The sequence below is a fragment of the Colossoma macropomum genome, unplaced genomic scaffold (genome assembly GCF_904425465.1).
Source record: "Colossoma macropomum unplaced genomic scaffold, Colossoma_macropomum, whole genome shotgun sequence".
Lineage (NCBI taxonomy): Eukaryota > Metazoa > Chordata > Actinopteri > Characiformes > Serrasalmidae > Colossoma > Colossoma macropomum.
Genome location: NW_023496051.1, coordinates 3504246 through 3527499, shown reverse-complemented (window position 1 = coordinate 3527499; position 23254 = coordinate 3504246). Strand labels below are relative to the sequence as shown.

At 39.9% G+C, this 23254-nt stretch overlaps 1 protein-coding gene across 1 annotated transcript in view; it reads left to right on the top strand.

The window, feature by feature from the left end:
• LOC118804610 (platelet-derived growth factor subunit A) overlaps positions 1-22746 on the top strand; it is a 33223-nt gene extending 10477 nt beyond the window's left edge. Inside the window, exons 3-6 of the mRNA XM_036565160.1 lie at positions 3488-3595; positions 9204-9391; positions 17299-17419; positions 21757-22746. Coding sequence (XP_036421053.1) covers positions 3488-3595; positions 9204-9391; positions 17299-17419; positions 21757-21767 — 428 coding nt within the window. The 3' untranslated portion in view covers positions 21768-22746. The remainder of the gene's footprint in view (positions 1-3487; positions 3596-9203; positions 9392-17298; positions 17420-21756) is intronic.
• The last annotated feature ends 508 nt before the right edge of the window (positions 22747-23254 follow it).

The window sequence follows — 23254 nt, the reverse complement described above, 5'->3', positions numbered from 1 at the left end:
ATTAATCCTGTTTTGCCTTTACCTCAAAAGTGGTTGAACCAGTCTGAAATGCATGTTATGTGAATTTTTTAATTGCTACAGGGATGTGATGAGTATTATGGTCCCACCACCATGCTAAGAATCAGTCAAAAGTTCATGCATATTTATGAGTAATTTTCTGTCCATATACTAAAGAAAAATAAATGATTAATAAGGGGTCAAAAGTAGGTGAAACATCCCTAAGTGTCAAAGCACTTAATAACCAAAGGGATAAAGCGAGCTCATTTTTATTTTGACTGTCCAGCAATGAGATGTTTTACTGGAAATAATAAAATAAAAAAGAGGACCTTTATTTTGAAAAAAAAACTCAGTAAAATGGCATAGTAGCCCATATTAATATAATGTAAAACTTGTATACTTTATAAATGTTGATTTAAACATTCATGAACATGTTATGAAGTGTTTATGTAAGATGTTATGAATGTGTTATGTAGACACCCATCAAGTGTTACTGTTCTCACTGCCCTCAATCACACAGTCTTCCCTCATACTAAAACCATACATTGAAGGCACAGTTCAAACTCGCAAATAAACCATATGATTTTAAATGCTGTTGTTGTGGGAAACTTAAATAGGAAATTAGTGTATTTAACAATTTCTACTGTATTTAAACCTCTCATTCTCCTGGGTATATTTCAGTTTTCCCATCTGAATTTACATCAACAAATGGTAAGGCAAATTATTCAGTAACTGCATGAAATAATTGTAAATTGTTGTTTTTTTTTTTTTAAAGTTCCCCTCAAATTAACAGAAAATGTGTTTTATGATGATAAACATAATGTCATATGCTTACAATTTACTGCTGAAAGCCAAAAATCGTAGACGCTCTTTGTATTTTTTTCTAAAAACGTTTTTTTACAGTGCAGATCACTGAAGAGACGCCATCTGAGATCCAGTTTGTAGCTCAGATTTGTGGAAAAATGGGTCGACTTTCAGTAGAATTTTATTATAAAGTTTTAAAATTACATTCCTCATCTATTTGACTGGAAAGAAGACACTTACAGCTCTCATATGACCCCCACCTTTAGAATGTAGCTTATGAAATATGAAAGTTATGAAGTAAAGAATATGACGACGTGCGTTCACGTGAGTCCAGTCAGAGTGAGACGAGCAGCAGTGAGCAGCGCATGTGTTTTTAATTGCTTTAAAATGATGTCAGACTCAGGAAAACGTCCTTCACATGTCCTTATTAAAGAAGGCCGAGAGGAAGACGTCGTGTTCTGAGACACATAAACTGGACGTCCGTCCCACCGCCGTCTTTTAAAGATCAGAGCATAAACTTCGTCTCCTCTGCAGACCAGTTTCTGCTCCGCCATGTTGAACAGTATAAACTTTCACTATGACGTGACAAACATGATCAGAACGGACTTAAACTTTCCGATAGGGAATGTAATCAGATACAGGCGTTTACACGGATATTATTCTTCTATTTAACAGATTATTTACAGGAATACCAACCTTGATCAATCAGAAACTGTATTCTGAATGGCCTCAATCGGACTAGTCTATTCCGATTGAAGTGCATACATGGACGTATTCTAATCCAATTGAGCTATTAGTCTGATTATTAATATAGCCTGCATGTAACGTGGCTAGTGTTTGTCTTGCTGCACTGTTTAATGGAGATTCTCCACTGAAACCCCTTCTTCGCCTGAGTCGAACTATAATCTGTATCTAGATCACAAGCCATGGTGTTTAAGAACAGCCAGACTCTGCAAGCATTCGAAACTCCTCAAGCATTCATAATCTCCTCTACCAGACTCAACAAATACACTCTGGAGCTCCATTAGTCCCCAGTGCTAAGCCAAGCTCTATGACTGGAGTATGCATTAGCTTATGACAGCTACAGTATATGACAGTCCAGGTTTAGACTCAAGCTTCCTTTAGTCTGATTTTTCCAAGACTCGGATTGTTCTTCCTGAAGACCAAACACCAGGATTGAGAGCTTATTTGTATGGTTTTTAGTCAGTGATCACAAGCTGGAAGCTTGTCTGAGCTCCCCGATCATGTCTGATCAGGTTACAGAAATGCATGTCTTATTTTAGCCAGCTTAATCTTTACACGATAGCCTTAAGCCTCATTCATGATGTGGGAATAGCTGGTGTGATGATGGAGTTACTGACACCTCAGCTGAAAAGGTTATCATACAAATCGCATTTGCACGTTGACGATGTAGCCATATTGGTGCAGCGGTAAAGGTCTGGTTCTGTGATTGAGCCTTCATGACTCCCTGAAGGCGATTTAAAGGAACCGTTGTAGTAAAGATGTTTGTACTGTAAAGAATTGCCATAAATTTACGGCAGAAGCACCGAAACAATATACACTCACCCAGCACTTCATTAGGAAACGCTGTACACCTGTGCATTCCTGCAATTATCTAATCAGCCAATCATGTGGCAGTAGTACTTGGTGGGCTATAAGCCTGTGGGCACAAAATTGGGCAGCCCGGGTATAAATATTATTTATGAATAGAAGTTTATGAATATTGGTGTTGAAATATCTATAAATATGTTTGTACAACAGTTAGTTCCGGCCACACAAGCTGATTGGTTGAGAAGCATTCTAACCGTGCTGATATTTCACCATGGCATCACGGGTTTTTCACAAACATTGCATCACTCCACTGAGACGCTGAGTTTGACAGCTGTCGGAGACGCTCAAGCCATTTGAACGTGACAGAAGAACAGCTAAACGACCTGGAATCAGCCAGAAATGAACCCAGTACCATTCGCCAAATGTGTAGTCTGATCTTTAGAGTCTGACCAAATCAGACTAAACCATAAAACTGACGCAATGAAAAACTAAAAAAGCTGCTCAGTGGTGACAGTTTGGGAATTTAGTGTAAGGAGCTAGAGAACGAACTGCCGGCTGTGCAGCGAGTGGGCGGAGCTCGTTACTCTGACGTAGCAACAAGCTGCTTGTTAAGGAACTATAATTTGGTGAAGGAACTGCGAACATTAAAACATATTAAACGCCGCGTTCACGGCCCAGTTTATTAATTTATTACTTTATTTATTTAACTGTTGTATAAAAGCAATAGAACAGTCGAGGAGTGTTTTATCGCGAATAACATCACAGCTGTGATGATCTACAGCAACCAAATCACAGCCGTGATGTTATTTCGCGGTAACACTCCCTCTGTGTTCTATTGTTTAAACAAAATACTCCATGATGTACTGTTACCTGCAGAGTCAGACAGAAACTATGGATGAAATTCAGGTTTCACGATGGCTGCTGCTGCTAGTTTCTAGCTATTCTGTGCTTCGAAACTGTATAAGCGAGTGTGATGAATGTAGCCGTGTAGTTCCCTTTATGCTAATCAGAAAACAGTGCACATTTATTTGTTTTTTTGCAGAACTTCCTCATGTGTTCGTTTTTCTGCAACCGTGCTTTTGGAAGCCGAGCTGATTGGTGTTTCAACTGAGTTCTGTTGTTCTGATTGGTGCAGAGAATGAGGCAGTTCAGGAGACTAAATGGCAGTACCTTAAAGAGGGTTTCTACGACGGCACCGACCTCAAGAGCTCGTACACGCACCCCAGACGCAAGAGGAGCATCGGTAAGACGTGCATACACACATTGGGGTTTAATAGGGAGGGATTCCATACGTGTCAGGGATCGTGCTGCGGCCTGCCGGAGTCTGAACTGAGTAACCTGCTTAGATCAGCACACAGTCTCTCCTACATACTGCTGTATGTTATCGCAGGTTGTGTGCGTGTGTGTGTGTGTGTGTGTGTGTGTGTGTGTGTGTATTACTATACTTGCGAGGACCCCACTGCCATCACTGTGATAGGACTACATGAAATTTTTTGAAAACTGAAAGAGCAGAAAAATTGCTTTTTGGATACTGAGGTTTAGGTTAGGTTTAGGTTTATGTGTGGTATTATTTAGCTACAGTAACTCAAAAATCAATAGAAACCTATGGATGTCCTCATATGTATAGCAAGACAGTGTGTCTTATGTGTGTGTCTGTTCTTGTATTGTCCTCACTACGATAGGACTACATGAAATTTTTGCCCAAGTGAGGACATTTTCCTGGTACCCACTTGAGCATGTGTTGTTTTCACCACAATTACTTTTTTATTTGAAAACTAAAAGAGCAGAAAAACTGCCTTTTGGATACTGAGGTTAAGGTTAAGGTTAGGTTTAGGTTTAGGTGTAGTATTACTTAGCTATTTAGTAACACAAAAATCAATAGAAACCTATGGACGTCCTCATATGTATAGCAAGACAAACGTGTGTGTGTGTGTGTGTGTGTTGTCTCTGTCATGCTTGTTTGCTCACTTTCTACTCCTTGTATCATAGCAACGCTTACTGCTCACTTCAGAACCACACCTGATCCAGGCTCTGTGTGAACTGATGGAGATTCTGCTTGTCTGTGCAAACCATAGACGCGTTCTTAGGTACACCTGCCTCGAACCTATGCCATAAACAGCCGTAGGCAAAAGTTTGGGCACCCCGGCAAACATTTACTAGGTGAGGATGAGCAAAAGTACAACCTCAATTCCCAAAAAGTTGGGACGCTGTGTAAAATGTAAATAAATGTAAGTAAAAGCAGAATGCAATGATTTGCAAATCTTATAGACCCATATTTTATTCACAATAGAACACAGAACACATATCAGATGTTGAAAGTGAGACATTTTACTATTTCATGAAAAACATGAACTCATGTAGAACTTGATGGCAGCAACGCATCTCAAAGTTGGGACAGGGGCAACAAAAGGCTGGAGAAGTAAGTGGTACTTGGAGGAGCAATTTGCAGCTAACTTACATGAGGACAAAAAGAGCATTTTGGAGAGTTTCTCAGAAGCAAAGAGGGGCAGAGATTCACCAATCTGCGAAAAACTTTGTCTAAAAATTGTGGAACAATTTCAGAAAAATGTTCCTCACTGTAAACTTGTGATAACTTTTGATATCCCACCGTCTACAGTACATAGTATCATCAGAAGATTCAGAGAATCTGGAGAAATCCCTGTATGCAAGGGACAAGGCCGACGGTCAATATTGGATGCTCGTGATCTTCAGGCCCTCAGGCAGCACTGCATTAAAAACAGGCCTGATTCTGTACTGTAAATCACTGCATGGGCTCAGAAACACTTCCAGAAGTAATCGTCTGTGAACACTGTTCACCGTGCAATCCACAAACACAAGTTAAAGCTGTATCATGCAAAGAAGAATCCATATGTCAGCACGATCCAGAAACGCCGCCGTCTTCTCTGGGCCAAAGAAGAAGAGTCTGGGTGCTGAACTGGCCTGTCTGCGAGCCAGACTTCTCAACAATAGAAAACATTTGCCGCATCCTGAAATGAAAAATCCGGCAAAGAAGACCCAGGAACTGCTGAGCAGGTAGAATCCCACATCAGACAAGAATGGGACAACATTCCTCTCCCAAAACTCCAGCAGTTGGTTTCCTCACTTCCCAGACGTTCACAGACTGAAGAGGGGATGCTACACAATGGTAGACGCGGCCCTGTCCCAACTTTTTAGAGATATGTTGATGCCATCAAGTTCTAAATGAGTTTTCATGAAATGGTAAAACATCTCACTTTCAACATCTGATATGTGTTCTATGTTATATTGTGAATAACATTTGGGTCTATAAGATTTGCAAATCATTGCATTCTGTTTTTATTTACAGTTATTTACATTTTACACAGCGTCCCAACTTTTTTGGAATTGAGGTTGTAATATATATATATATATATACAGAGAAGACAGTTCTGCACAAGTTAATACACAAATTAATTAAAAATGGCAATCATTTGTTGAATTTAACCTACTAGAATAAATAAAACATCAATCGTGGACTGTGCAAAAGTTATGGTACATTTTACATTTTATGTTTATTTTTTTACAATATGTTAAACTCAACAAATAAACAGAAATCAAGCACTAGAATTCACAGAAAATGCTGTATTTAAGGTTCTTAACTTACGTTCAAATCAACAAACCATGTTTTTGTGTAGGTTTTGCTTTTGCACCATCCATCAATGGAAAGGGACCACCACAGGACCACTACTTACCAGATATGGTTTGGGGTCATTTTCAGCACAGCAGAGACACTGACATAGATGTGTGTTGCCTGGTGCTTTTGAAGAACCCCAGGACCACCACTGTCCCTGATAAACTCATAAACAGTGGCAAACATGCTACCATGCCTGTACCATGTTTACGTATCTACGGTGTTGGAAATGATCCAAACAGACAGACAGATGAGCTGTAACTGTAAACCTGAAATGTTTGCCTACATGGTAGGTGTTGGGGAGAGTGGGGCACAACTTCACGCAGTTTAAACGTATGTAGTTAAAGGAGAAGGTCTGGCTGCAGACATGCTCTCTCAGCCTGACATGCCCTGCCAGCCTATTAATGACGTCAGTGCCGCTCTGCCACGACAGTGTTTTTGTCGGTTTTATGAGCAAAAACAGCGAAACACGAACTGCTGGGCAACAAGAGCTACACTGACTGTATATTAACGTTGTCATACTGATAATAAGATAATTAAATATGGAAACTTTCAAAATAAAAGCACGACGATAAGAATGCCGGGTTTATTCACAGAAACAACAAACAGGCTACTGCTGAAACTCACGAAAGCCAAGCTGAGGGTTTTGCTTCCTAACAGGAATTGGCCATTAGAGGCCATTTGGAAACGATCAAATGGATGAGGAATCAGTCACACCTGATTAAACGATCAGAATCCTTTACACTGTGATATCAGCCCATCAGGAAAAAACAGAACACCATAGTGACTAATGAAAACCACCAGGAACCAACAGACACTTTTAATGGGTTGCATGACTTTTTTCAACAGGGAGGTACATTCAATATAAACCTCTCGCCGTGTTATGGCTGAAAAATGGATTAAGTGATGAGGTCGCTAAGCAGCAGCAGCCAAAAGTTGACGTGCCTTTGGGCCGTTTCTACCAATGTGGCAGAGAGTGCATGTGCACGTGACGTCACGGTTAAACAGGTTTGAGTACAATGTGCTTTTGGTCCCCTCGTCCCATAATAGCATCATCTTAAAAATTTGACAGCAGTCAGAGAGAGAAAGCTTTATGTGTTTCTCGAGATTCACTGCGTTTTTTTTGATTACAGAGTTGAGAATGTAAATCACAGAATACAACCCTATTTCATTTTAATCTCTTGGCGGCTGTAATGTAGCCCATTTTTTGAAGCATATAAAAATAAAATAGACTCATAGTGAAAGCTAACCAGGCTAAAGTACAGCTTCCACACAGAGGGGTTAGTTTTAACACAGTGTTAAAAATAAGACTCCTGAAGTAAACAATGAGAGGAGACTATATTTTCCCATATAATTTCTAAACTGTTTTTAACACTTGTGTAGTGTTCAGGTCTGTGGGACCCATTTTCACTGTTTACCAAACGAAAAAATATGATTTATTATTATTTCAACCTCAGATTCTTGGTTTTTGCTCATTTTCTGTGAAGAACATATAAAATAACCCATTTTCAGTGTCTTCACTCTGTTCACCCCCCACACATTTATATTACACATGTGGTGTTGGGCTGAACCTGGGGGGGGTAAAAGTGTGGAGGTTCTGTGTCCTTCACTCTGTTCTCCTCCTACATGGCCTGCTGTTGGATGTGTGTGTGTGTGTGTGTGTATGTCTGTGTGTATGTGTTTGTATATGTATGTGTGTGTGTGTGTGTGTGTGTGTGTGAGGGTGGACAACATGGACAGGCTGCTGACTGGCTACAGCTGCTAAAGGAGAACCCTACACTGGACACTTGATATTTTAAACATCTGGTGATTTTACATAAATTGTTGTGGCTGTATTGATTTAAAACACCAATAATGTGGTGGGTCCAATAGACCACTGAGTAACAAACACATCAACACCACACAAGGGTTAACAGTTTTTATGCACAGATTCATTGAAAACTGATATTTGCCACATTTGACACTCACTTCTCGACTCATCATATTTATTTAGGTCAGAAAGTTCATCTGCTTCAAAAATCATAGACTTGTACTGAATAATTGTGTTTACCAGACTTTACACTCTCAGACATAAAGGTAGTAACTGTCACTGGGTCAGTGCCCCTCTTGTCACTGGGGTGGGACCCTCAAGGGTACATCTCAGTACCTTCAGTCAGGGAACATAATTGTACCATAATCCATTGAAATTATATTTTCTAAGCTGTACTGACTCCACACACCCCGTCTCGCCTCCAGGCTTTTTATTTTATTGTTCTGTTACAAAAGATAACTTGTTTAAGGTGCACAACTGGACCTTAAAACCACTGCTGTACCTTTGAGGGAACATTTACATTGTTTGTACCTTGATGAACGAAAAACGTACCTGCAGAGAACCTTTATTTCTAACAGCGTATAGTGACTGTTACAGCCGTCTGTTACAGTTACAGTCAAGTCAAAGTTTATTTATATAGCGCTTTTTACAACAGGTGTTGTCACAAAGCAGCTTTACAGAAAAATCCAGGTCCAAGCCCCCATGAGCGTCGCCAGTGGCGACAGGGGCAAGGAAAAACTCCCTAAGAGCAAGAGGACGAAACCTTGAGAGGAACCAAGACTCAAAAGGGGAACCCATCCTCCTCTGGTCGACACCGGTAGCAAACAGCGTTAGTATAAAATATTAGAATACAAAACGGGGAAAAACAGGTGGAGCAATGGTTAATTAGATAGTTTGAGTTTATGCAGCAGCAGCAGGAGGGTCAGTTCATGCAGGTGAGGTGGTTAAAGCTCTGGTGGTAACTCTAGCAGCTCTGGTGGCTCCCATGTGGTGACTCAGGCAAACGTCGCTATAAAGGGAGAGAAAGCGAGAGAGAGAGAGAGAAATTGATTAAGAGGACAGGTCTGTTTATGGAGAGATATTAGTGAGTTAGTAGTGCAAACAACTGATATTAGCAAAATGCTTGTGCAAACAGAAAAGTCAATCCCACCTATGGAGTAAGTTGTACCATTTGCACTCATTGAATCATTGACAAACTGTAGAAACTGGAAACAGAGCTTATGTTATCATTTGTAGCAGCGATTTGTATGAAACATTTTAATTCTTTAGTTCTCAAATACGCGCTCTGCCCTACATGATGAAATAGCTGCTGAGTTTAGGTACGAGGCAGGTGAACATTTAAACTGACAACTCGGTGTGTATCTCTGTGTGTGTGTGTGTGTGTTTGTGTAGAGGAGGCAGTCCCAGCAGCGTGTAAGACTCGGACGGTGGTGTATGAAATTCCACGCAGTCAGGTGGACTCCACGGCAGCAAACTTCTTTATCTGGCCTCCGTGCGTGGAGGTGACCCGCTGCTCCGGCTGCTGCAACACCAGCAACATGCGCTGCCACCCCATCAAAAAGACACACAGGACTGTCAAGGTAGGAAAGCACACAGAAAACTAAACTGCGACTATAGTATTTTTTTTTATATTGTATCAAAAATTAATCTTGAAAATCTTTTTAGTTGTTATTGTTGTTCTTATTGTTATTGTTGTTCTTATTACTAGCTATTATTAATTATCATCGCATAGTAGTAGTAGTAGTAGTATGTACCAGGAATATTATATCACGATACTCATTCACATTACACAAAAAGTATTACACTATTTTGATTCCCAGACAAGTGACACATTTAAAAACCAGCCATCAAAAACTTTTGGCACAATGATTTTGTATTCAGCATTTCACACACTATACGGTACTAAATCCAGTTAAACAGGACTAGTTAGGTTCTCCTTTTAATCATACAGTTGCTCAGCATTCTTTAAATACAATATCCACGATATGATCAGAAAAGCACAACACGTGTCGTCATAACATTTAGCAAAAAACAATAAAATACTGACTTTGAGAAGCTTTGTTTCGCAAGAAGTCTGCTGAGCGCTTTGGCAGAGACACCAGTGTTTCACTGTGCTTTTGTTAAATAAACAATGGAAACCTCCTATTCTATTATTCTATTCTGATCTATTCTAGTACTAACTAGTACTAAGTAACTTTGTTGGCCTTGTATTCGCCGGCTTCTTGTTTGAATTTTCCCGTTCCACCTTAAATGGTGGCAGCATTCTGGACTCGCACGTCGCCATAGTTAGAACTGTGATGGAATCGTTTTCCACAATTTTATTTATCATAAAATGTTACAGTGTCACCTGTATTAGTGGAGCGTACGCAACAGGCAACACAAAACCACAGAAAGTCTGCGTGCTTGTAAGCTCGCGTAGGCGTTTCAGCTTCACGCAACCCTCGAGAACCCTCAGGAAGTACGCTGAGGCCTTTAGTGTTGCTTGATGACTCTGCTGAGAGTTCTAATTAGGCAATAGAGCCCGAGAGGGAGTGTGCTATCGCGAATAACATCACAGCTGTGATTTGGTCGCCGTAGATCAACACAGCCGTGATGTTCTTCGCAATAACACACAACCTCGACTGTTCTGTTGCTTTTATACAACAGTTAAATAAATAAAGTAATAAATTAATAAACTGGGCCGTGAACGCGGCGTTTAATATGTTTTAATGTTCGCAGTTCCTTCACCAAATTATAGTTCCTTAACAAGCAGCTTGTTGCTACATCAGAGTAACGAGCTCCGCCCACTCGCTGCACAGCTGGCAGTTCGTTCTCCAGCTCCTCACACTAAATTCCCAAACTGTCATCACCACTGAGCAGCTTTTCAGTCGGCAGCTGTGACAGAAAAACAGCTAAACAACCTGGAATCAGCCAGAAATGAACCAAACACCATTTGCCAAACATGTAGTCTGATCTTCAGAGTCTGATCAAATCAGACTGAGCCATAAAACTGCCACAATATCAAGTTCAGCTCAGTTTTGTCAGTTTTTGCCAGATCAATATTAATGTTGTTTTGTTCCAGCCAGTCTGTAAAGCATCTTACAGCCCGTTTAGTTTGGCGAATGGTGTTGGGTTCATTTCTGGCTGATTCCAGGTTGTTCAGCTGTTCTTCTGTCACAGCTGCCGACTGAAAAGCTGCTCAGTGGTGATGACAGTTTGGGAATTTAGTGTCGTCTCATCTTCAGAGTCTGACCAAATCAGCTGTCGGTCAAATGTGATCTTAAAAGTGTCCATTTTCTGTTTGTGGCAAAGTAAGAAGTGAAAACATTCAAATGGTTTGAGTGTCTCCTACAGCCGTCAAAGTCGTTGCTTAGCAACGGCATCTCAGCGGAGTGATACAGTGTTTGTGAAAAACCTGTGATGTTATGGTGAAATAACAGCACAGTGAGAACACTTCTCAACCAGTATTTCAAACAGTCTCAAACAGTATTTATAACCTGTATATTTTTGCGAAGATGCTGATTGTACCTGGCGCTAACATCCTTCTTGCTACTGCAGCTGTTTGCGGAAAAGCTTAATACACCTCAGCTGAGCTTGACATGCAAGAAGAAAGATCCACTATGACATTTCCATCCTTTGCACACACATAAAACAAACCTTCACATCATTACGGTAGAAGTGGCAACATGCACTGCCACACAGCTGCTTAGAAACATAAACTCCTCTCATCCTCTTTCGCTCCCATCGACTCCCCTCTTCTCTCCTTTCTCCTCTCTGCCTCGCTCAGTAAAAGCTCTCTGTGTGATCAGTGCCAGAAGCTCCAGACTGTGGCCAGGCTCTGCTCAAGGGCCTCTGCACCATTGAGACAAACCCTGGACCAAGAACAGTGTATGGCACACCAGAATATTCCAGAAACACCAGCTCTGCTCTGCAGCTGCACAGTGCTCAATTTACCAGCGCATAAAGAAACACACACACAGACACACTGTTCCCAGTCTTGTCCAGTAAAGATTTTTTGGTAAAGGTCAGGACAGTGAAAGAGCAGCAACAGATAGAGGAAGAACCCGACACGCTTTTATGCAAGAGGAAACAAAAGAGAGAGTGTCTCATCCCATCGTACATGGACTATCTCTCCATCTAGTCACCCCGCTCACTATTACTCTTACGTAACCTGATTTGCTGCCGTAGGATGTTCTGTTTTTATGTATTTTTGACAGAAACCGAAGCTATTAGTTTGTGTAGCGCAGACGACAGTGAGGCTTCTCATATGAGCCATTAGTTTGGTTACGGTACTAACAGTACTTCTCATTTGATACAGACAAATTCAGGTTGGTTACAGCAGGATTACTCAGCCAGGGTTGAGGACCACAAGTGGGTTGCAAAGCAGCCCTTGGTGGACCTTGGCTCTGTACTGAGGGGAGCCAGTGGCCTGTAGTGGGCCTGTGACGGCACTTTGTCATAAAAATAAGTGAAAAAATAATTGACTTAACAATGAAAAAGAAACATTAAATGTTTTTAAATAGTTAACAACATTAATACAAGCCCCACAATGACAGTGCACAAAGGCAACTTCGTCAGTTCATTTGCCTCTAGAAACACCTGATCTTTCAGTTGTCCACTCGCACCAATATTCTGCTGATATTTCATGTTCACTGATATATATATTGCAAGTGAAGACCCCCACATAATGACCCCCCATTAATATGTTGAAAATTTCCCAGAAACATTGAGTATCATTTTCTTGTGGGACTTCATGCCCCATTGGTAATGACAAGGAAGGCTTTCATTTGGTTGCGTAAATGGTGGTAGTGCACCGCAGTTTTTTAAACAGCCACAATGTATTTGTTTTTTAACAGAACTGATGGTAGTTTTCCTTTAATAGGGACAGAATTAGTTTGATTACCAGAAAAAGGTCTATTTATCATTGTTCTATTTTACATGAAAAACTAGTATTGAAATGTGACGTGTGGATGTTTTATCGTTCAGTTAATAATCATTTTATTGTGTTTTGACATTTCACTGATAATTTTTGTATAAAAATGGTTTCAAGTGACAGATTATTAGATTATTAGAAAAGGCTAAAAAAATCCAATATATTAGCATCAAAATAAATATAATATTTATAATTTAAATGATAATGAAAATGAGAAATAGTGATTAAAAGTGCTATTTGTTTCCTTTGCTCTCCTACGCCATTCAGACTGTTTGAGTGGCAGCAAATCAACAGTGAATCACAAACACGGCCCACTACAGCTTAGAACTGCCACAGTTTGTATTTAGCATTAACTGATTTAAACAATTCTTTAATGGAAATGACTTTTGGTAATCAACTATTTCACATTTCATTTTAAAGGTTCTTACTGCAAAGTTTTGTGTGTTCGTTAGATCCAACTGGATTTTATAGCTGTTTCTTCTCTTTAATTGACAAACCAAAAATAGACTTGTTTGCTAAACGTAAGACATCAGTAGTGAGTTTCAAAGCTACATGCATGGAAACTGCAACTACAGAGATGGTAACCTAATGGCTTATTTATACACCTTAATAATCCACTGTTTAAACAGTTACAGGGAAAAACATGCACATACTATTTAGCACTGTTCTGAAAGCTGTTTTAAACAAAATTAGTCTCCTGTAGTTCTCTGTCAGTTCTCTTACCCAACACACAGATTATTGTTATTGGAGCAAAAAAATAACCTTTCAGTTTTGGTTAAGAATTTTCATTTTCATTAGTCTATAAGTAGACTAATAGCATACCAAAATTCACTGTCTACAATATGTTGCTGAGAGTTCTGTTTTTAGGGAGATACCAAGGCCTCTTTTAGGGGTGGCATTGGTAGGAGCAGTTGATGGATAACTCCATTGTCCTGCACATGGAAAATTGAAGGTTTGATTCTACGTTCTAGCAGAAATGCCACTGCTATACCTAATTAAGTCTTTGGGCAGTATTCCTAGTATAAGTCACTCTGGATTGCACAAATATATAAATTTAGGAGGAGGGATTGTGAAAGCTGCTGTATCAGCTTCTCAATTCTGCTTTGCAAGTAAAGTTAACAAAGTCAACAATTCATTACATAAAAGAGCGAATGATTTCTTTCGGAGGCATCATTTGCAGTCAGACAGTTCATGGTTTCAATTGGAAATCATTCCTCAAAAAGATTCAGCATTTCTTGTGGAGTCCCTCAAGTTTCAGTGTTAGGGCTTTTGCTTTTCTCTTTGTACTCTGTTAGCTTAATATCATTTGAGAAATATCGCTAAAGTTCTGCCTTTTCTCTCTCAGAGCGACGCAGAGAAATTAGTTCAATCATTTGTTACAGTCAGAGTTGATCACTGTAATGCTCTCCTTGCTGGACTTCCTAAGAAAACAATACATCTTTTTACAACTCGTACAAAATGCTGTCAGCATCCTAACAAAAACCAAACAGAGAGATCAGATCACTCCCGCTTTAAAAGAGCTGCACTGGCTGCCTGTATCGTTCAGGATAGATTTTTCAAAGCTCTGCTACTAGTTTTAAGGCTCTAAATTACCTAAAAGCACCGTTTACATCACAGAGTGTCTGTCTGTTTATGATCTTAGATCTGCAGATACTGATCTTCTGCAAACATCTTCCCTAAAATACAGAAAACATAGAGACTCGTTCAGTTATTCTGCTTCTAAACTGTGGAGCTCAATTCACATTTATTAGACAGTCAAGCTCAGAGCTCACTTTGAAGAACCATCTAAAACCGTCTCTCTTTAACTCAGCATTTAATTAAAACGTCTTGTGGTTTTTATCTTCTAATTTGATCTGTGTCATTTTCTTCTGATTCTAAATAGATACCTGTCTGTAAAGCACTTTGAGGTTCCACCGGCATGAAAAGTGCTATATAAATAAAAATTATTATTAAAAGTTTAAGAACACCCCCATTTTTCCAGGTCTATGAATTTTAGCCCAGTTTAATGCTTCTGTGTATTCTGGAATTAAAGCAAACAACAAATAAACAATTGGTGATAAAAAAAGAAATCAAGATTTCAAGAAAACTACTCGACGCCGAACAAAAAGCCTGCATGGATTTGAAATTTTTATTCATTGGTCCATAAGACCTTCTTCCAGTCTTCATTAGTGCACTGGCGGTGCTGCATGACCTGGGAAGGCCTCTGCCATCGTAGCAATGGCACCATTGCGGCCACTCGGCTGGTCAAACCTTCGCAGTTCAAAGTCTTTGCAGTTGAAACTGAGACCCGTGTTTACTTCGACCAGTGTTTAGGTGTCGTCCTGTGAGCCAAGCCATTGACTCTCAGAAACTTGTCTCCTGATTCTGTTGGGGCTTTAGGCCTGCCAGACCTCTTCCTGTCAGAGTTTCCTCCAGTTTCCAAGTGCCTTTTGATGATGTATGTAGGAAAGTGTACTCACTGACACCCTGGCTTTTCTTCGCAGTTTGTCTAAAGGAAAAGCCGACACCTTAAAGGGTTATAATTTATAATGGTCTGTTTGTTTTCCTTTGTTAATTGCTTTTTCTCATCATTACTCCAGGCAATATACCACACCCTGCAGTGCAGTATTGTCCAAATACTGCCCTGAGGGTATAGTGATTCCAACACTTGCTTTTATACAGACAGAGGTTTGTAAGTAATCAACAAAAGTTGTGACACCTGTAGGAATTATTTGCATCAGCTTTCAAAGATGAATTCCTTCCATTGCTGCAGAACAGCTATATGGTCTTAACCAATGATTTTACTGCTTACCTAACTACCTACCTAGTTTCTAACCCAGTTTCTATGGACATTTAGTCCATAGAAACTGGAAAATGGAGGTGTTTAAAGACGTCTGACTGGCAGTGCGTCATGTCACGATACTTAGCATGTAAAAATTTCAAATCACAGGAAAGTCGTATCATGGCTGAGTGTTGTGATAACAACGCATTTTGGGGCCTAGAGTGAGTTCGGTCACGGTCCTGACAGCAGTGATGCTCTTGGCTGCTAATATGTTGATGCTCATTTGTCAACTTGTACCATTGTATAAACATTTTTAATTTCAATTGGAAAAGGCTTTATTTGGCTGGCAGTGTAAGGGAGGAGCACAAGGGTTTCATGGCTAGTGAACTTACAGGGTTTCAGCCCAAAACTTCCCCACGGGAGGGTTCAGTAGCGTAACCTGGCACGAACTGCTGGAGCTGTTTCTCCGCCATCCAATTATCTCTGTGGTTCTGGAGCTGTGTGCGTTTGTGTGTGTGAGCGTCTGTGTGTTGAGACCTGAATGGAGTGTTGTATAATCAGGCCTTCAGGGGGTTGGCACGAGTGGGAAAGGAGTGCGTTAGTACAAGGAGTGTGTGTGTGTGTGTGTGTGTGTGATGTGTGTTTGCCGAAAGAATCAAACAGATGAGAGACTCACCTGAGGTACATCACAGTGTGAGCCAACTGCTTCTTTTACCTGACCTCACCTTTCTGCAATCGATAGCTGAATAGAAGTGTGTGTGTGTGTGTGTTTGTGTGTGTGTTTGTGTGTGTAGGGGTGTTTTTGTGCATTTTTAGGTCGAAATTGCCCTGATTTACCAGCAAAACCAGAGAAAACAGGGTTCAAAATGGTCCAGACTTTGTGCAAAACGGTAACTTTACAAGAGAAAGAAAAAACCTATTTTACTTTTAATGTAAGTCAATGGAACCAGACTTTTTTTAGAGTCATTTTAGGTCATTTCCTTTAGTCCATTTTCAAATTATGTCAAAAATGGAGATGCGAGATATACGTGTATTGCAGAAATCATACTTTCACCAAACTTTTGCATACGACTGCAGATATAACAGAAACAGGATATATTACTATTACATATAGGTTTGTACATACAGAACTGTGCAAAAGTCAGAGGCCACAGTTTCATTTAAAAAAGTTCCAGTTAAAACAGCCGTTTAGTAGAAACTCATATTTTCATCACAAAATCGGCGAAAAAGTTCAACAGAAAATCACACAGAAGCATCAACTAGATATATATTATATAAAATATATATTATGTATTTTATATTGTATCATTATATCGGATTTTTCAGGATTTTGTATGTCTACCTCTCGTCTGTATTATAGCTTTCATTCTTTTAGGGAAACCTGCTCTCAGTTTTTCAGAAATATTCCAGAATATTTTTCCACACCTCCAAAGTTCAGTCTTAGAAGTCGGTTGCATTTTTGGCTTTTCACAATTCAGGCAGTTCCAAACAGAAATCTACACTCATCTGTCCATAAAACCCATATCTCAGAAAACACCAGCTGCCCTGCTGTTTGAACATGTCATGTTGAATGCACCAACAAAATTACTTGGAATAAAATCTTGTACGTAAACATTAAAGTTAAGATGTTAACTTATTTACATTCTTTCTCTCTCACTCACTCTCTTTCTCTCTCACTTTCTCTCACTCTTTCTCTCTCTCTCTCTCATCTCACTCTCTTTTTCTCTCTCTCATTCTCACTCTTTCTCTCTCTCACTCTCTCTTTCTCTCTCTCTCTCTCTCTCTTTCTCTCTCTCTCTCTCTCTCTCTCTCAGGTGGCGAAGGTAGAGTACGTGCGCAGGAGGCCGAAGCTGCGGGAGGTGCAGGTGCAGCTGGAGGATCATCTGGAGTGTGTCTGCGTGTCCAAACACCACACAGAGTCTCGCTTACACTCAGGTACACACACTTCCACGTGCAGACCCCCCCCCGCCCCCCCACCCGACTCGAATGTTTTGATCTCTCCCTCCTGCGTCGTCCAACATTTCACTTTTTTCATGACGTGCTGTCTGTCGCTTCCCTACCTTCCTTTACATTTTTATGTGCCCCAGTTCCAAATCTCTCTCTTTCCTTTACTTTCCTTCAATCCCTCCATTTCCAGCCCACTCTAGGGTGAGATCTAAAGAAAGGAAAAGGATGTGTGAAAAGTTCAGAAGCATTCTATCCGTAGTCAAAGGTTGCTGTCTGAGTAAGTCCAAAGGTAGGAGACGTCCCTGTAACCGAGCCCAGCCAAGCGCATCTGCTAGTCAAAGCCACAACCAGTCCGTGGTTATTGGTCCTGATCAGCTGAGGTGGAGGGACTGTTCTGATCACTGCTGTTTGCAGAGATATCAGATCAGTGACTGAGTGTCAGTCGCAATGTAAGGTTACTGATCTGGCATTAGCTTTTAACATTCATATCCTAGTGAATACAGTTATATACATTAGGCAGAGTACTAGATTAATGTTTTTAGAGAGCGGTGATACTAATCATGGACAGTGGTGGACAGTAACTAAGTAAATGTAATTCGTTTCTGTACTTAAGTAGTTTTTTTGTGTATGTTAACTTTACTGAAGTATTTCCATTTTGGGTCTACATGATGAGAAATCCGTTGTTCCTTTTGGTTTATGTGTGTATAAAAATGTAACACGTCAAAACGAAAGAAGCGCGAAGCAAGAACACCAATCAGGGCACAGCGCGCACTTTGTTTTGAGCTTGTTTTGACCTGTTGGTCATACCGACCCAGTGCAGCACACGGTTCAGCGTCAGTGCAGCAGCGTAAAATTTTGGCAGAGTCTATTCAACATAAATGATGAACTAACCTAACTTTGTGTAAATAAACCACAATATAGAAATATGTACACATATGCAGTTGTGACTGGCATGTTTGTTTTTTCTGAATTTATACGAATTTATTTTATAGTAAATTTGTTTTAGCTAGTTTATGTTTATGAACAGAGACCTACAGATGTAATATAGTAAAGGAAACTCATTTGTGAATCTGAGTTTAAAGCAAGTTTTATTAAACTTAAACTTGTTTAAATTTAAACTAATTTTTATTTAAACTAAGTTGTAAATAAATCTTAAACTGAAACTTTGCTTGTTCGCAAAGTGATTTCAGAGCCACTCAGTTCTACCTGATGGAAACTGTTTGCCTTCAGTGTTTTGTGCTTAATGATAATATTAATAGACATCAGCGTCACTAATTAATGACATTCTATTAAAAGACTGGTTTATCAAGAGCGACACTGGAGTATTTTCACCTAAAATGAGTTAATGAAGCAGAGTCTTGTTACAAAAATGATAATAGGACATCAGAGCCATAATTAATCTTTTAGTACTTTTACTTTCGATACTTAAGTACATTTAAAGGGAAATACTCAGTGGAGGTCTAAAGGGAGGAACTTTTATTTTACCTTGGGTCTCTCTACTTTAACTCAAGTACATGGTTTGTGTACTTCGTCCTCCACTGATCATGGAGTGCGCTGTGGGTGGATGGAAACTCGTTAAAGCGAAAGTTTGATGACACATCAGATTTCCTGCGCTGACTAGCATCGTGTTTGAGTGATGGGGAAGACGGGGGGGCCATCCTACCCACACAGAGAACGAGGCCAACTGTGCTCTCTTGGACTCCCGGCCACAGATCAAAAAGCATCAAAAAGTAATGTCAGTTAAAATGGATTGATTGGAAATGCTCCGTTCTGGAGAAACTTACTGAGCCAGGATTGTTCACAGTGGCGGTGATAGGAACCAGACGTCTGAAGAATGTAATGCCTCTGAAAGCTCACTTACAGAACATAAAACTGTCATGAATACACCGCATGATGTCTCAATATGATATTTTTAAATAGTTTTGGCCTGAAATATATTTTTTAAATACATAAATGATGGAGAGGTACATGCAGGGAGGCAAAATAATTGGACCATTATTACTATTACAAATGAAATCAAAGAACACAGATGTAGGTTCTGCGTCGTCACATCCGGCTGTAAGTAGCAGCGTTATTGAACTGCCGCCTGCACCGTTTAACAGAGCGGCAATGAAGGGTCGACGATTTTCAGCCTCCCTCAAAAATCTTATATCGGCCTCAGCGCGGTTAACAGTACAGCAGTTGGCATGTCTGATAGTTCCTCCAACATGGGTGGAAAGGCTAGTCTGACATGGCTAAAGCGGACTGTGGTAAACGGAGTACCCTGCGGCAGACGTCTGTGCCGCGTGTCCCATGTTTGACTGCATCAGAACTGTGAGAAATTTGGCTGAAACAGGTTTTGCAAAGCGGGAGAAGGAGAGGAGTGGATTATTATGTTCAACACCACATCACACATCCCTCAACAGATCTGCTCTCACTGCGCTTTATTTTGGAGAAAAAGTCCACCAGGTTTAGTTTTTCCTACTCAGTCCATGTAAACATTTGCAACATTAGCAAGTGCCCTGAACACAACCAGCACAGGGACACAGCGTCATATTTCTACATTACAGTTACTGATCACCGAGCTACAGTGGAGAGGAGTCAGTTTCTCCGGGTTTTTAATCAAACGTCCGTGACGACCATCTCCCTAGGACTGTAAATACACCAGTGAAGCATTTTTAATCAGAAATGTGATTAAATCCGTCTTGCTGTGGAGCCCACATTCGCTCTTCAGTTCAGTTTTACCCTCTTTTTTGATTCATTACCTCGTTAAAAGTGACACATGATGAGCGGAGCTTTTCAGCTGAAGCTGAACATTTTTAAACTTGATCAAGTGGAAACTTAAGTGAGGCTGTTTGGTTGAAATACTGGTGCATTATGGACGCAGCAATGATTTCAGGCATAATCAGCCATTGTTTACAGCATGACGGAAGCTGTTTAACACTACTATTTACTCTTCCACGAACGAACACTGAAGTGTGAAAAAGGTCTATTCAGGCTACAAGATTTGAACCACAGCCTGATGCTGCTGTTTTTTATAAATTGTCACTGTTGGAACAAAACCTTACATCTCCATTGTTGTTTTTAATTATTTCACATGATTTAAAAATGCCAGTTGGCCTTTATATTCTGTCAAAATTTTGTGAAATTATTGGACCATAAGAAATGATCCAAAAAGAGTAAGACGTTGGTCTGATGCCGTCCATTCAAAGTTAAATGTCTTCTCTTGTAAAGATTGGAGTTTTTGTTCCAACAGAGGCAGTATTTTTATAGATAACATCAAAAAGCATATAAGAAAGTTTGTTTGAGTGGACAGCTTGACATGGTTTGAGGCGTGTGACGATGTCGTCATGCAGTTGGCATGATGATAATTGATGAGGTTGAAGCTTTCTGTACCTATTAGCTACATTAGCGAAATACTAAACACTGCAGAACAACAAAATATAAGAAATATGTGTCAAAATATAAGAGAATGTAAACAGCAAGAAAAAGCAGCAAATCGAGCAAAATTATAATCAAAAATAATCTAAAATGAGCAAAAACTAGCATATTAATCTTGTTTTGTTTGGGACACAATGTCTGGTAATGTGAATGCCAGAACAAGCTTCAAGCTCATTATTGTCAAAACTTTGCTTTTAAAGAAACAAGAATGTCTTTAAAATGGTCTTAAAAATGCTTAAATTAAGATTTTGGAAAGTGCTTCTCAAAATGAGGCATGAAAAGTCCAAAAACATGAACACACTGGCTTAGAAACGGCAGAAACAAGTAATTCAGATGCTCATATGGAGTCGCTGCAAACACTGGAATCTAAACAAGCCAGAAAATCCTGAAAATGAACAACAGATTTAGCTTTTTCAGTTTAAGATTACCAGACTAGATCGTATGTATGAGATTAATCAGTGGGCTTAATGTTCTCTACTATGAAAGAAGAAATTTCAAGACAATTTATTTTATGAATGCAATGTGTTGGAATGTTTTTTGAGCTTATAAAGAAAGACTTTTGTTCAGTTAAGTACTTAAATAAATAAAAATTTCTTCTTTCATGGTGGAGAACTTCGAAACTTTCAGTTCTCTCAAACAATCTGTGTAATTATCTCATTTGTCTAAATAAGATAATTAGCTGATTAATCTTATACAAGTCTAGTTTAGTCTGTTAATCTTAAAAAAAATCTTTTTTTGGATTTTGAACATTTTCTGGCACATCTTGACTACATGGGGCTGAGTGAAAAATTGTGTGAAGTTCATTTTTGGCCAAACTATCACTTTAATCTGTGGGTTTTGAGGAATCATTTGCAGGAATCTGGGAATGGATGCTAAATGTGTTCCTGTGTATGTTTTCTTTACAGATATAAGGTGAGCGTGACTCGATTAAGGCGAGCGAGAGGGCGATAAAGAGGACCGAATGCCTCATCCAATCAGAATCACTGGTTCTATCTGACATCAGCCGGCGAAAACAATCTATAACTGACTCACTGGCTGTGGTTTGATGTGGACCGCTGTAAAGGTTTGGATTTTTGGACTGGACATTTTTTTTTTGGACTTTGGACGTGTGCCATGAACAGAGGCGAATGGACAATGGACTCATAGGAGTTTGCCTCATTGATGGGATTCCATGGCACAGCCTCAGCATGGACTCATAATGGACGGTCATATCTGATATATCTGGTACATCTCATTTCCGCTCGTGTCGGATCTGTCTGCGATAATGGAGCCTATAACTCAACGTTTCACTTCTGTAACAAGATTTCGTCTTTCCAACAAACTTTTTTCAGTATATACTTTATTTTTGTAGCCCCGTTTTCTATCGAGACTGATTTGCTCTGGTATGTACAGTAGAACAAGCAGCCAAACTCTCAACAGTAACCGCTACTAATAAACTATTTATAAATGCAGTGCCGTGTTGGTCTTTTACTGCCATTTTCAGGTCGATTAACTTTGTCTGAAGAGTAGATGTAGAAATAATGTACTGGAGCTACAGTGTTAATGCTTAGGCTGCAGCTTAGTTTGGAAGTGGGGTCAGCGCTCGGAACTTTCAGCCTCCAAAATGGGAAAAAATGGTGTTTTGAGGCCTGAATTTTGTCTGTCTGTCATACAGTGTCAGAAAACACATAAGCTAATCTAACTATGTATACAGTTTTCAAAATATGTGTCAAAATGTGCACCTCTTTGTTTCTACTCACTGTCACTGCAGTACTGAGAATGACCCACCACCCAAATAGTACCTGCTCTGACCTTTAAAGAACAGGGTAAAAGGGGGCTGACAAAGTATGCAGAGAAACAGATGGACTACAGTAGAACTACAGTTTGCCTGATGCTAATTGGTGGAGTTTAAGCTTGTGTTAGTTGTTAGCTTAGTAGCTCCACAGCAAAACCAAAAAAGCAAAATTCAGACCCCGAGAGACTTTTGGGGTAAGGGGGAAAACAGCCTGCCGACAGTGAAGCTACACAGCGAGGCTTATGATCCATGAAGACAAAGATGAGAACTGTATATTTGCAGCCACACACAGTAGCTTGTAGTGAAAACTCCTATTATAGTGCAATTATTACATCACCACCAGCCAATTCCTGTTACAGCAAAGCCTCCACCAATCAGGCGTAACATTATGACCACCTCCTTGTTTCTACACTCATTGTCCATTTTATCAGCTCCACTTACTATATAGGTGCACTTTGTAGTTCTACAGTTACAGACTGTAGTCCATCTGTTTCTCTGATACTTTGTTAGCCCCCTTTTACCCTGTTCTTCAGTGGTCAGGACCCCCATGGACCCTCACAGAGCAGGTACTATTTGGGTGGTGGATCATTCTCAGCACTGCAGTAACACTAACGTGGTGGTGGTGTGTT